The 14,490-nt window shown below is 54.8% G+C and overlaps 2 protein-coding genes across 4 annotated transcripts in view; one reads left to right on the top strand and one right to left on the bottom strand.

Annotated features, from left to right (window-relative positions):
• Positions 1-1,504: 1,504 nt before the first annotated feature.
• Positions 1,505-9,740, top strand: R3HCC1 (R3H domain and coiled-coil containing 1). Its single transcript, XM_019714067.2, has 8 exons — positions 1,505-1,637; positions 2,077-2,204; positions 2,626-2,763; positions 3,447-4,035; positions 4,993-5,165; positions 6,434-6,504; positions 8,302-8,397; positions 9,423-9,740. Exons 4-8 carry the CDS (start codon positions 3,760-3,762, stop codon positions 9,557-9,559), a joined length of 753 nt encoding a protein of 250 aa, XP_019569626.2. The 5' UTR covers positions 1,505-1,637; positions 2,077-2,204; positions 2,626-2,763; positions 3,447-3,759; the 3' UTR covers positions 9,560-9,740.
• Positions 9,741-11,147: 1,407 nt separating this feature from the next.
• Positions 11,148-14,490, bottom strand: part of LOXL2 (lysyl oxidase like 2) — a 92,177-nt gene continuing 88,834 nt past the window's right edge. For 2 of the 3 annotated variants that reach the window (XM_019714728.2, XM_019714737.2), the window contains exons 13-14: positions 12,888-12,999; positions 11,148-12,127 (exon numbers count right to left, since the gene is read on the bottom strand). In XM_019714728.2, the coding sequence (XP_019570287.2) occupies positions 12,048-12,127; positions 12,888-12,999 (192 nt within the window). In that variant the 3' untranslated portion in view covers positions 11,148-12,047. The remainder of the gene's footprint in view (positions 12,128-12,887; positions 13,000-14,490) is intronic. The other variant, XM_019714719.2, reaches the window with a different exon arrangement.

Genomic DNA, 14,490 nt, shown 5'->3' with positions numbered 1-14,490 from the left:
GGCGCAGCTCAGCTCCAAGTCCAGTTGTGGTTTTCAATCAACAGGCAACCTTACTGTTGAGAGCTCACTCGCACTCTAACCAACTGAGCCATCCAGCTGCCCCCTGAGACCTTTGTTTTTGAATGTGTTTAACTTCTCTATGGTGCATCAACTCTAAAGGTGTGTGTGTGTGGGGGGGGTGGGTGGAGAGGGGATGACTGGGGCGTGGCTTGTTTCCTGGGTTTTGGTTTGTCCTTCTATTTTGGGGAGAGACAGCCACTTTGTTGACAAAGTTGGGCCTTTGTTTTCTGAGTCAGCATGCATATTTCTCCCAGGTTGTATCTGGTCCAGAGCGGTTAAGTGGGCTTGCCTCTCAGCCTCACATCGCCCAGTCAGTGAAGCCAGGTCAGACAAAACAGTGCCATTGTTTGGCCACCCAGCACTCTCTCAGGCCTGTTCCCACTTCAGTTAAGCCAGCATAGAGTATGGGTGGGGCTGGCGGAGTCACAACCCAAATGGATGTCCCCTTCTTCTTCCTGCTGCCCTCTCACCCTCTGCCTCCCCACCCCCCACGGGGGCCAGATGCCTCTCCAGGCTGGAGGCTAGGGCAGGGCACCTGTCAGACTTTCAGAATCTCCTCTCACAGCCATGCCCCTCCCAGTCAAAGGCTTATGACTTGTCTCTCTGAGTTCTCTTTGCAAATGGTCTTGTCTTTAGTCTAGGTCTTTTTTATTTTCAGAAAACGATTGAAAAGATCGTTTTCATAAATGTGACATAATATCACTCTCTTTTTAAGAAATACTCTGGGAAAACATTGCAGGAGAGTAAAATGGATCTTAATTTTTCTGTTTTCCAGGCCCCTTCTCCCAGCCGGCCTTTTGAGGTACATTCTCCCCAAACTTGCCTTTATCCTACTGTGGGGCCCAATCAGACTGTCCCACCCATGTACTAAAACCTTGGTTTTAAATGCTGTTCGCACAAGGCCCTGCTTGGCTCTGGGCTGCTCGATTTAGGATGATCAAGGGCTTATATTTCAGCACCTTTCAGGGGATAGGAGGATTTCAACTCTAGTCTACTAGATTATTGTAGCCCCTCCCACAGGCTGTTCAATGGCAAGAATTTCAAGCCCTATTTAAGGTGAGTGCCAGAGTTTTTTCTAGATGTACCAAGGTAGTAGTATAATTTGATAGACTGCAAGTCACCATGCTATAGTGGCTTCCCGGCCCTGTTACCCACAAGGCTAGTACACCTTGTCAGTGACCCTTTGGTGTGAGGTGGATCTTTGCAAGTTCCGTCCGTGAGGGCCAAAGAAGAGCAATAGGTGGAGAAATACGTGGAGCTCAGAAATTTCCTTTCTTCTTGTTCTTCTGTTATATCCCTAGGGAAGGGAACAATGAACTGGAAAGCCTGGTACACGCACGACCTAGAATATAGGTGCCACTCAGAAGTGTTGGCTAGATTTAATTGATCCTAGAACAGTGTGTGTGCCCTGTGGTCAAAGAAAGTAAATCACACGCCCCTCTGCCATTTCTGCGATGCCTCCCCCGGGCCGCGCGGCGGCGCTGCGGCCCCGCCGAAGCCTGGCCGTTGTCGGATGAAAAGGGGCGCGCAGGCTTCTGGGGACCCTCAGGGCGGCGGCTGCGCGCGGGGAGGCCGCGGTGAGTGCGGGGGCTGATCCTGGGGCGGGTAGCCTCTTTCGTGGCCGGCCCTCGCCCTCCTGGCCTCTCGCTCCCGGGCTGAGGAGGACCGACTGCATCCTCCGACAGGCCCGAGGCGGCCCTGGCCTCCCCTACTCCCTGCCCGGCCCGAGAGCCCGCTAGCCTGGGGCGAGCGCGCACAGCACGGGCACGACGGTCCCACAGCATCGGGCTCGCGTGCGGGGCCAGCAAGCTCAGGCAGCGGCCTGGAACACTTTTCCTGCCCCTCTGCTGCCGTGCCCGAGAACGTGGGCACGTCCCTTCCCCACTTCGGAGCCTGCTCCTCTCTTCTCGGAGGAGGGACCTGAGCCACAATGTCTCTGAGTCCCTTGCAGCACTGCGGGGTTGGGGTGGCTCGGGGTCTGTGCACTGATCTCGGCCCTGGCCGTCTGCCCCACAGGCTCTCCCACCTGTCACCCTGGCCCTTCTCTGCTTGGACGGCGTCTTCCTCTCTCCAATCGAGAATGATTTTGTGCACCGCGTCCAGGAGGAGCTGGACCGCTTCCTGGTACAGAAGCAGCTGTCAAAGTAAGCTGGAGGGAGCGTGGTAGAGGGGCCTGCCTTGCTACTAGGAAGGGCAGGGTACTCCTGGTCCCCTTCTGCCCCCTTCCCCAGTGGTGCATTCAGAGTAACTGGCCTGCCCCTGGCTCTGACCGTGGCCTTTATGTTTAACAGTGTGCTCTCTGGCCGCTCCCAGTTACATTTTCCCTGTGTAATTCTGAGCATCACCCCTAGACTGAAGGTGCCCAGCACAGGAATGGGGATGGGACCTGTAGCTCCCTGTAATAACCTCTATTCTCAGGTTCTTTGCAGTCAGCGTAGGACTCCAGGGGGCAGAGGGAGCCTAGTGTTAACGCCCCCTTTAAACTGGCAGTGGACCTGGCGGGGGTCAGGTCCCAGGGCCTGCACCTGGAGCCCCTGCTCAGCACGCCTTCCTGTCCTTTCCCAGGGTACTCCTTTTCCCCCCACTCTCCAGTCGCCTCCGGTACCTGATCCATAGGACAGCAGAGAACTTTGACCTTTTGAGCAGCTTCTCTGTTGGGGAGGGTTGGAAGAGGAGGACGGTCATCTGTCACCTGGACGTCAGGTGTGTATCCTACCACCTTGGAAGGCCCTTGGTGGTTCCTTGTGGTGGGTGAATGAGCTTTCAGCCCTGGGAGGGGAGAATTTGTTGGGAAACCAGGGCCAGAAGCCCCCAGACTGCTGCCTCTATCCCCAGCCTTAGTCACTTAAAGTCAGCACTGTCCCTTGTTTCATCTGGAGTTGACGAGCATTGTATGTGGCATTCATTTAGCAAATTTAACTATACATGTTGGGCCAAAAGAGAGAGAGACAGGACAGTTTAAGCAGTGAGGGTGTCTACCCAACACCCAGCCCTCCTCAGTGGGCATGTGCCCCAGAGGCCGTGGAGTGAACGTGAGAAGCATATCTGAGCCTTCACTCATCTGTTTCCACGTGCATCTCGCAGGGTCTTATCAGAATGACTATGATCCCATGTTTAGTTCCTAGTATAAGTACTTATCTGATACATAACCGAAGATTCAGCTATTGCCAACTCAGTTTAAACACTGGAGGGAGAGCTGGCTGCTTTGGTTTGTTCAGAGATGGCATTCAGCCTCTTCTGTGATGTCTTCCTAAGGTATTTTCGAGGGTCATTTTGGCTTGGGTTTTTGCCTAATGCTGACTTGAGAGCCTCGTGCCTGAAAGGCAGATGAACCATTTTCCTTGGGGCCCAGACACTGCTCTGATCACCATCTGTTCCTGCTCCAGGTTACCCAGTTCAGATGGACTCTCTGGCTCCTGCCGCCCTCCTGCCTCCCGCCCTAGCAAGTACCAAGGGCCTCTGCCTACTTCAACCCGGGGAGCGGCTGCTGGTCCCCGAGGGGCCCGGGCTGGCAAGTGGCATCGAGGACGCAAGCCAGACCAGGCTTTGTATGTGCCCCGGGTCCTACGCAAGCAAGGAGAATGGGCTCCACCCCCTACCCCGGGGCTCAAGGATGACCCTCCAGCTGGCAGGCTCCTGGAAGAGCCTGGAGAGGATGGTGCTGGGGATCCCCGCTCTGATCAGGAATGCCCTGTGTTGATGACTCAGGCAACAGAGGACCTAAAGAGCCTGGGGCAGGGTTGTGAGGAAAAGCAGCTGGGCACTGAGCCCTCAAGGCCTGGGGACCACTCAGGGACAGGAGACAGCCTGGAGATAGCCACCCAGCTTGAGTCTAGTCTGCAGCTGGACTTGCAAGAGGGGAATGGCAGTGAGCTGGAGAAGAGCCTGGCGGCAGAGGAGAAAGAAGAACAAGAGGTGGAAGAGGAGGGGCCTGGCAGCTGCTCCGAGGACGATTACAATGAGCTGCTGCAGGAGGTGATAAGGCTCTTAACCCCCAAAAAGGGAGGGCGGAAGTGAGGTGGGTGCAGTCCTGGGTGGATGGGGACTACGGATCATGGTGTAGAGGGACGGGGCCTGTGCTGGCTGAGCAGGGCTGGGTGTTGGGTGATAGGATTCCCTTCGGAGCCGTGGAGGAGGAGCATGGCGGCCTTGCCCAAAGGAGTTGGGACCGACAGTGGAGGGGAGGAGGCTCATATATGGGGTCAGGATTGTGGATTTGGGTCCCACCTCCACCACGTGGCAGCTGTTTGACCACGAGCAAGTCATGCTTGTCTGAGTCTCAGTTTCCTCATCTGAAAAGCAAGTAATACATACTTCACAAGGTAACATAGGTAGGATGTATGTGGAATTACTTTGCAAGCGGCTACAGATAGAGTCATGAATATTACTGCCTGAAACTCTGTCTTGCAAATCTCGTTTCCTTGGAACTGTGTGTCTGCCCTGAGACTGCCCATGGTATTTGGTTGGGAGGGTGGCATCTTTTATTGCTGTTTCATAGGTGAAGGATGAAGGCCAGAAAGACTTGTTCATGTCACATCATTAAGGAGGGAAGGAAAGATCCTGGACTTGCCCAGCTCTGTCTCTTACTGACGTGCAACTTTGTGCAGAATTACTTAACTCTTTGATGTACAGTGTCCCCATCTGTGAAGTGGGTATATTGAATAGAGTTTTCAGGATTCTGTGAAACACATTGTAATTGCCAGTCACCCCATGGGGACTCCTAAAGTCAGTTTCGTCCCTGCAAACTCCCACTGCTCCATCTTCCAGCCCAGTCTGCCATCATGCTACCTCTCCTAGACTCCTGCCAGGTGTGGCTCCTGTGGGAAGCCACCCTGGGCATTCTCTCTGCCCACTCAGAGGCCTGCAGGAAAGCAGTTGTGGGGAGCCCTGTTTGTCAGAGTCCCCCTCGTTAAAAGGTGTGATCTGTCCCAGATAATGGACAACCTGACGGAGAAGGAGATTCAGGTAGAGAAGATCCACGTGGACACGTCCGCCTTTGTAGAGGAGCTGCCTGGAGAACAAGATTTTGCCCACGTGGTGGAGATCTATGACTTTGAACCGACACTCAAGACTGAGGACCTGCTGACAGCATTTTCCGAGTTCCAGTGAGTGCCGGCGAGCCTTCTGGGAGGCAGGGGAGGTGGTGGCTCCCTCTGGAGAGGAGCTGGGACATCCCCGTGTTGTTGGAGACACTTGCCTGCCCCTCCCCTCGTGCCCAGCGATGTAGAAAGAAAGGCAGAAAGTGGATGCCTTCATTCTGGGCTCCATACTTCTGGGCAGGTCAGCCTACGGATCATGACTGGGGAAGAGAGCAATTTTTGGTGGTAGACACACGCCAGAGGCCCTAGGCCTGGCCCTGATGGCACATGCAGCCCCTCTGTCCTGTTCCTGGCACTCCCACACGCCTGCCAGGACCTGGTGGGGCCCTTCATCAGGACATAGGAAGCAGGCAACCCACCAGCCCCCCTTGCTCCATATGCCAGCCCCCAATCAGTCAACAGACTGAGGGCTATGCTATCTCCATGCAGGAACTATTTCTGGGGCGAGCCAGGGTGGAGATGGGAGCCAAAGGAGCATAACTGAAAAAAGACTTCTGTTTTCCCAAATCCCTTTGATCCAACTCCAATCCAATCTTTTCTCCTTTTCTTTCTTTTTTTTTTTAATGCTCATTTCTCTTTCTCCAATTGCTCTTATTTTTTCCTGCTCAGGCTTTTTAAAAATCCCTTTCTTCACGGCCCTCTTTTCTGACTGCTTCCCACACAGCCTTCCCTTGCCCTCCCAGAGCCTGAGCTGGAGAAGGGCTGAAGGGGCAGCTGTGTGTGGGCACATGGGACTCATCTGCTGCCGACCCCTGAAGGTGTGGCCAACCTGGGGCCACTGGTGACTTCCCCAGCCAGCATGAGCAGTGCCCACAGAGGAGCTGGTGGGGCCCAGCACTGCATTTGGCCTCTCCCTGACCCCAGATTCAGTGGTGCTTTCCTGAGCAGTGGGAAGAAAGATAGTTGATCAGGAGCAGTGACACTGAAATGTGTATTTTAGGTCCTGTCTCATGTCCCTACCATATAACTTTTGTCTCTAGCCTTGGAACCCATGCCCTCAGCCTGGCTGTGACAGGCCAGGAGGAACCTTCTTCACCCACGACATTGTGCTCTGCGAGCTCTTTGAGTCCTGGCTTCTCCAGTTCTAGGAATCAGGAACCCACCTGATCAGAGAAAGTTGGCTACAAATGGTTGTCTTCTTCCCAGAGGAGATGGGAAGTTGTCTTGGGCTCATAGTGTTTGAGGATTGGAAGTGGGAGGGGATTTCCTGTAGCAGAAAGGGTTTTGCCCATTTGCTTTCATAATCACTTTGTGTCTCCTCTTCCCCCACCCAGAGAAAAGGGGTTCAAGATTCAGTGGGTGGACGACACACACGCACTCGGCGTCTTTCCCTGCCTGGCCTCAGGTAAAGCGGCTTCTCATCACATTGGGCTTGGTCCTTTCTGTGACTGTCACTGAGAAGGGAAAGGGCCTTGGTTTCCTGGAGTGGAGGACCAGCCATGTCCAGGGTGCAAGCTAACCCGAGCAGGTGGGCTGGCGGGGTCTGTACTCCCAGCCTGCCTAATCCAGAAATCCAGGGAGCAGGGCCCTGTAGCTCACGGCCTTTCCTAGTCACTTTAGTGCTTTGGTTCAGAGGCTTCGGATTCATGTCACAGGCCAAGCCCTAGGTGCGTCCACATATTAAATGACACCGTATGAACGTGCTGTCTTTATAGGTGAAAAGCATTCAAGTATTGGCAATGTCCTGTGACTCAAGCAGATACGTTCTTACTCAGTTTTCATTACCTCAAGAAGTAGGTCGGATCCCCTCTGTTTTACAGATGGGGAGAGTGAGGTTTCCAGAGTGTCAGTGGTCTGTTCAAGGTTACAACGCCCCTCTGTCAAAGCCGGGGATGCCAGCCAGCCTCCTGACTGGAACTGCAGTGCTCCTCCCTCACGGCCACTTCCCCACCCTGCTCCTGCCACCCACTGCTCACTTGGCTGTGTTTATAAAGAGGAACCCCTACTCCTCGTGGCTGGGCGTTTGAACACTGGAGTTTGAACACTGTGTGGGCTCAGTCCTCAGGAGAGCCTGAGGGAAGGGGAGTGGTGTTTAGGGAGTAGAGGGACCAGGGCACAGTGGAAGTTCCAACCCCAGAGAGGGGGCTGACTGGAAGGGAGGAACGGGGGAAGGCCAAAAGTCCACCCAGTGCGATGGAAAGGAGCGCTGGGCTAGGCCTGACCGCGCCTGACTTCTGGGTTCTGTCAAGCTATGTGGCAGCAGCAGATCATGTGCTGGTGTCATGCAGGGTGTCACGCGGGGTCTCTGGTCCCACTCCCCATATAAGAACTCAGGACGTGGGGAGGCCAAAAAGGAACACCCACGGAGCCAAAGTAGGGGAGTCATACCACTATATTCTCGCTGGTGGCTGGGTTGGAGACACAGGAAACAGGATCCACACAATTCGCAACCCACTGTCCGCTTCTCTGCCAAACAACCTCCCTTGTTAACTGCAATCTGCTGTGCTAATTACGATCTGCGTGTCTCTGCAATCCGCAATCCACACTTGCTAGCCTAGCCACGGCAGTTATATCAGTGGCTAATGGCTAACCAGTAACAGCTGATGGCCAACTAGTCACAGTTGATGACCATTTACTACCTGAGCCAGCACCTTTCCATGTGAGGCCAAGAGCCTGAAAACTGCTCTCGGGAACTCTGTCCCCACACTTGGCCTGAGTTTCCTGATCTATAAAGGGGTGGCATGGACCCGAAGCCCCTCCCAGGTCTGATCCAGTGTTTCTCTAAGTAGCCCAAGTACTCCATGGCCCAGCAGAACTCAGGGTGCTGAGGGTGTGTGCCCCAGGAGGGTCTTGAGTTGGGGAAAGGGTAGTTTGTTTAAAGCTCCTCGGCTTTAAAAGGTGAGAGGCTGCCTCTCCTGTGCTGGTGATGGGCCCAGGGTGGAGGGTGGAAGCTGGGCTCTGTGCAGGCTTTCCATCTGAGAGCACAGGTGGCCCCGTGCAGGACTGCGGGGCGGGGGCAAGGCGAGCAGATGGCGGTCATCTCTTTCCCGGCCACAGTGGTGTCAGGGCAGCCCTGACCCTCAGCTTTGAATGGGTGCATGAAGAGGCTGCTTCCGTTTTGGGTGATGTGTGTGTTTCTGGGCCCTGAGGGGGCCTCACCAGGAAGAAAAGAGGATGGTCCAGGTCTGTTTTCTTTCCACAGCTGCTGAAGCCCTGACCAAAGATTTCTCAGCACTTAAGATCCGGCCCCTCACACAGGGAACCAAGCAATCAAAGCTGAAAGCATTGCAAAGACCAAGTAAGGACGTGGCTGTCTGGATGAGACGGCTGTATGTGTGCTCCAGTATGCGGTTAGGTGGTGGGGCCTTCCCTGGGGTTCAGCCCCCCTTCAGCTCTCTGCTTTAGGACTCTGGGGATATAGTGGCAAGGGGGGTGTTCCTCCCACACCCTGAGGGGCCTGGGGGTGCCTAGGGAAGGAGGCCCTGGCAGGGAGTGCTATCTGCCGGTTGCTGTGTTTTGGTCTTGCCCTCCTGTTCACACCTCTGCTGGGTGGTGCTCGGGGAGAAGCTTGGTCTTTTCTGTAAGGCCATGGGAGCCATGTTTGGCAGTGGGATAGAAAGAGCTTGGGCTTTGGAGTCAGCCCTGCATGTGACCCTGCCTCTGTCACTTATTTAAGTTGACCTTGAGCAAGTCACCTAATATCTGTGAGTTGGTTTCTTTTTCTGTAAAATAAGCAGATGATACAGAGCAGGCTGGAGGAGTCAATAAAAGAGCCTGGCAGACGAGCCAGAAGCGGTGAGGGGCACACAAAAGGTGCCAAATAAATGACAGCTCCCCCCCCTTCCCTCCTCTCCTTCCAGAAAGCATGATGGGGGCTTTTCAAGGCCAGTTTTCTGTGGGTGCACAGCAGTGGCCGGCAAAACTGAACCTTCCAGAAGAGGCTTGCTGAGGGCATCCACACTCTTTTGGATCCTGTGGCCTTTGTCCCAGACTTCTTGGGGACAATAAATATCCTGTCAACCCAAGATCTCTATGTGTCCCGTCCTGGCTTATTTCCCTCCCAAAGGGCCCTACAAAGCAGGGGGATGGACAGGGTTGACTCCTCCCTCCTCTATGCAGGTGAAGAAACAGGGCACAGAGAGGTGGCAGCATTAGGTCAGGACCCTGAGGGTCCTAGGTGGGTGCCCTCTTACTAGCATCTGCCACATTGTGGGCACAGCTGGTCTTAGAGCTCAGATGGCCTCTGAGGCTGCTGTGTCATTGGGAGAAGTGGCTATAGCCTTGAATTCAAGTCCCCACCCTATGGGGCTGCTTTCATTTTAGAGCTCTTGCGTCTGGCGAAAGAGAGACCGCAGACAAATACAGCAGTGGCCCAGAGGCTGGTGGCACGGGCCCTGGGACTTCAACACAAAAGGAGAGGACGGCCTGCAGTTGAGTCTCCTACTCCCCCGGGGCCCTGAGAGGCCCAGCCAGCCGGGATCGGTGCCCCCAGGACAAGCTGATGCCCCAACACCACAAGCCTTTCCAGAGACCAGAACAGCCCTGCATTTTTGTTGGAGCGTTACTGTGGGGCCTGGTGGGCTCCAGTTTGCTTTAGTTCCGGAAACTGAGAAAAAAATAAAAACGTAAAAGTTGTTATAATGTTGTCGTGCGGGGCCCCTGCTTGCTGCGCCATTTGTCATGCGGGGCGGCCTGCGGGGTCTCTGCTCCCACTCCCCACATAAGAACGCAGGACATAGTGAGGCCAAAAAGGAACACCCACGGAGCCATAAGTATGGGAGTCATATCACTATATTCTCTCTGGCGGCATCCGCCTCTCTGCAATCCGCTCTTGTTAGCTCAGCCACCATCTTCTTGCTAGCCCCCATTTGCTGCTAGCCTAGCCACAGCAGTTATATTAGTGGCCAATGGCTCACTGGTTACAGCTGACGGCCAACTAGCCACAGCTGATGGCCATCCAATCACAGTTGATGGCCATTTACTACCTGAGCCAGCAGCTTTCTATGTGAGGCCGAGAGCCTGGAAACTGCTTTTTGGGGTTTTGTCCCCACAAATGTGATCGCTTCAAACTGTGGTCTGCCCTTGGGCACTAGGGGTACTGTTTGTCTCCCATTTTACACCTGAGGCTACTGAAGAAATTGGTCACTCCAGGAGACGGGCCTTGAGGATCCCAGCTGGCCCTTGAAGGCATTGTTTCCAGGGCCTGCCCAGCTTTAGGGGGTAGGTGGACACCTGCCCAGTGTCCCCTTACAAGTTGGGGAGCTGCAGAGGCTGCATGGCGGTGCTGAGGGCCCGGCCCCGTGGGCTGGTCCTGGTGTTTCCTGTGCGTGCAAGCTACCAGATGGCTCCTTGCAGAAATAAACATGAACAAAGCCAAAAGGTAAAATCTGAACTATCCATTGAGTTTTCCTGCCTCACAGAAACAGATACAAGGACATCTTTGTGGGGACAGGTCCCAGTAGACTCATTTTTCTAGTTTGGATGGAGTTGGTGCGGAGGTGACCCTGCCTGGTGCTTTGCGGTCACTGTGGAGCCTCTGATTTGCTGGCTGTAGCACGCTCTTGCCACAAGTGGGAGCCCGTGTCTGGCTGAGAGTGGCCGGCCGGCTGCCCACACTCACTGCGCTCACTGCGCTGGGAAGAGCTCTGAGCTCCTCTTTGCGATATGCACACCTTGTATCACCACCCTGTCCCTCAGAGCTGGCCCAGGTTCTGCCCTGTGGGCAGCCACCTGGGATGGTTTAAATCAAGATGTCTCTCCCATCTGGTTCTAATACAACTGTTATGCCCCTTGACAAATTTTAGTGAAAGACAAGAATTCAGGAAAGGTTGTAACTTGTATTTTAGTGACCTCCTTAGACTGCTGCTCTCACGGGGCAGGACTGGCTCTTTTGGGTGTGTATGGAAGGAGGCGCCCTGGGGTCACACTGCGCCCCAGCTCTCTGCAGGAGTAAGTCTGTACGTGTGTACGAGGCTCCCTTACAGCCAAGTGATGTAGGAACCCTGCTGCTCAGGGGCTGGGCACAGTGAGCCAAATGAAGCACAGATGCATATCATAAACCTTTTATTCCAAGTTTCAAGTATATGTAAGTGTCTGTGATGACACATGGCATTCGATGGGTGTCCTTGTCACCCAGGACCCTGGTTGTAGCACCGCTGAATCAGTTACCCACAGAATCAGAACAATAGAACCATGAGTCACTTACACGGGTGGGTGGGATTTCCTTTCGATCTATACTTTCAAATGCCCAGATGCCCAATATTAAATGCCACTAAATTACGTGTTTTTCAAAGTCCGTGAAAATATAATAATGGTATGTTGAAAAAGAAGAGGACACAGGGGGCGGGGGGAGAAGCACCAACTCTGAGCTCACCTCCACAGAAAACACGTGGTAGCATTATTTATATATGTGAATAGAAGAGAGGAGAAGAGAGGCAGTTTGTTTAATTGGAAGAGAGGACAAGACATTCAATTTGGCTGGAGATGACCTAAGAGGAGGGGAAATGGGATTCAGTCTGACCACCTTGGGTTGATAAGCTGACATCGCCAAAAAGGAACTTGAGAAGAGAATGGACCCATATTATCTGTGGTGAGCTGAGCAGGCTGGTGTCAGACTCGGGGTGGGGGGACTATGGTTTGTATGGGACAAGCTGATGACAACCTGTGTGCCTGGGGTCCTGGATAAGATGGCTTGTGGCACTGCTCCCACCGCCCTGTGGACAAGCCCCACTCCCAGAGGCCTTCCCAGGCTCCAGGTAGTAGTGGCCCCCCAAAATGTGAGCAGCACCCCTTCCTCCTGAGCGTGGATGTGCCGCAGGGTGTCCAGGTGTGGTGCGGGCTGGGCTGGGCAAGGGGGAGTGTGGTAATCCATCAGTCAGATTGCAGCTGTCGGGGAGGATGTGCTGTGGCCCGAAGGCAGGAGGTGACCACGTGACCACGTAGGCTGCCTTACCGCGTGGAGAGCTGGTTATTTATGAGTCCACTGAAGTGTTCAAACTTCTTTTCTGTCTCTTCACTGAAGGAACCGCCTGAGGGATGGGCATCAGGGACACAGTTTGGCAAACCAGATGCTCAGCCCTCACCCAGGCTGGAGCGGTAAGCCTCAGGGGCCCTGGAGCAACCACCCTCCAGCAAGTGGCCTGGTGGGGCCACCTCTATGTGATGCCACCAGGAAAGCAGCTAGGTGTTGGTCATCTCTAGGGCAAGGCACGTGTCAGGTGCGCTGTCAGACTTCAGCAAAGGAGTGAATAAATGTAGCGTGGGCCATCACTTTTCCTGAAGGAGAGAAAGCTCTGCTTCCCCTTTGGTGCCCCAGGTCATACAATGCAAGGAAGTTTCTCTTTTGGCAACCAGAAGCCACAGCGGTTCACTCGTTTCTAGTTCTCGACAGAGGAAAGTGATACACAGACCCACAAATTGCTGACGCCTACATTTCTGAGGTTACATGCATAACGAGGTGGTGGCCTCAGCTCCAGCCTTAAATAGCTTTGGGGTCTGTGTTGGGCTGGCTGGTTGTGCACCGCCCTCCTTGGCCAGAGACTGGCTGTGAAAACCCAGCCTGCATCCAGGCTTTAGTATCTGCAGCGTCCTTTCCGTGTGTGAAAATGTGAGGCTGGCTCCATTCCCCGAGCTCTTTACCCAAATTAGGAAGCTGCTGTGCTTCCTTGAGAAAGTAAGGCAGCTCTTGCCTGTCTCCTGGAGGGTGGGCTGCAGCGGGGGCCTGGAAGGCCTGGGGCGGGGGGATCCCTGGGGGTGCTGTGCTTGCCCAGGGGTGCCCAGGGGCCTTACCTATGTGACAGTTGTACATCCAGATGCGGTGGCCATCATAGCGCGTCCTGCACTTCATAATATTGTTGGTGTAGTCAGACTCTGCGACCTCGTAGTTGGGGTTAATGACAACCTGCGGGGAGAGTCAGGTCAGAGGGGCTGCAGAGTCCCCAGGGCCCTGCTGAGACCGGTCCTGCCACAGGGGCTGGGGAGACCTCACAAAACGGAGCATGGCAGGTGTTGTGCTCCAAGAGAAGGAGCAGGACTGGCCAGAGATGAGGTCCGGGAGGCTGAGGGGGCAAGGCGTGGAGGAGTGAGACATCCGTGTGCCCCTATCTGTCTGTCTCTGTCATTCACACATACCCCCTACCAAGAGCAGGCCTTCAAAAGGGGTCACCCTCTCCTGGGAGGCCTGAGGTTGGTCGAGAGGTAGGAGTCGGGGCCTGGGGCAGGGAACAGAACAGGCTGCTGAAGGAAGAGAAGGGAGCTGGGGAGGAGGACATGCCTAGATGTGGTGGGAACAATGACGGGCACTGTGGGAAATGGCAGGAGGGCTGCCCTGAGCGCTGGATACTGGATGCTGCCCCCAGCAGTGACGGGACTGTTCCTCCCACTGTCCGGGCCTTGTGTTGCTCTAGGCCATCCCGAAGCCCGCCCTGCTCAGTCCAGGGCCTGGGTTCTGGTGGAGACTGGATCCCCTTGGGCCCCTTCCTCTGATCACCCCAGGTAAGGGAGCGTAGCCCAAAGGAGCAGGAATAAGGAGGGTCATCATTTAGAGGGTTTCTGTGAGTGCACAGAAAAGGGAGACTGGGGTGAGAAACGCAGAAGAAAGAAGAAAGAAGAGGGAGAGGGAAGAGACAAAAGCTACACTGGGGCTGTGAGTGAGGAATGGACAAATGACAGACTTTCCCTCAAGGGCTCTTCCATGCCCTCGGTCGGTGGGGATGGGGGAAGAGACAGCCGGCCAGTTAAGAAACAGTTTCTAGGTTTGGGCCCTCAGGCCCTTTTCCTCCAGGAAGGTCTGGGTATGACCCTTTGGCAGGCTGGCTAGGCCTCGCAGAGATGCTGTGGGAAACAGAGGCTGGCATGGCCCCCTGCCCTGTGTCCTGGCCCAGTGCTGGCCATTCTGGGAGGCCCACATCTGGCCCTGCTTGCCAGACCTGTCCTAGGCTGTTTTCCACTCTGACCCTGTCTCTTCAGCTAAGGCAGCTGAATGTCCCATTCTGGGGTGGCCTTATTATTTCCTTGCTCTCTTTTCTACCCAACAACCTTTGCCGTCCCCTGCCCTCTGCCCTCTGCCCCCAGCCCATGCATGCATGGCAAACAAACCCACCCTCTGAGGACTGTGCAGCTCCTTGCCCACCAATAACCGTGCGACCAGGGAGCCCACCCAGGGCCCTTTGCAGTGCAGCCCTGAGGGCAGCAGGGTGCAGCACCCAGCTCTTCTCAGGGGGCCACTGGGGCCAGCTTGACCTGCTTGGGGGCAAGGGTGGGGGCTGAAATGTGTGGTTTCTGCGATCCCATCTGACTCTCATATTCTATGATTCTAAATCTCGTGAAGACCTGTGAGACCTGGATTTAATTTCTTAGGCCAAAGATCTGCTGTGGTGGATCCAGGCAGCGG

Source organism: Rhinolophus sinicus, linkage group LG07 (assembly GCF_036562045.2).
Source record: "Rhinolophus sinicus isolate RSC01 linkage group LG07, ASM3656204v1, whole genome shotgun sequence".
Taxonomy (NCBI): Eukaryota; Metazoa; Chordata; class Mammalia; order Chiroptera; family Rhinolophidae; genus Rhinolophus; species Rhinolophus sinicus.
The sequence above is the reverse complement of the archived record's forward strand: the minus strand, read 5'-3'. Positions and strand labels throughout refer to the sequence as shown.

Bases quoted from the DNA above. Each gene is read 5' to 3' on its own strand.
- R3HCC1 (XM_019714067.2), top strand. From the start codon at position 3,760: ATGACTCAGGCAACAGAGGACCTAAAGAGCCTGGGGCAGGGTTGTGAG. The intron at 6,505-8,301 runs GTAAAGCGGCTT...TTCTTTCCACAG, and splicing joins CTTTCCCTGCCTGGCCTCAG to CTGCTGAAGCCCTGACCAAA. The intron at 8,398-9,422 runs GTAAGGACGTGG...CTTTCATTTTAG, and splicing joins GAAAGCATTGCAAAGACCAA to AGCTCTTGCGTCTGGCGAAA.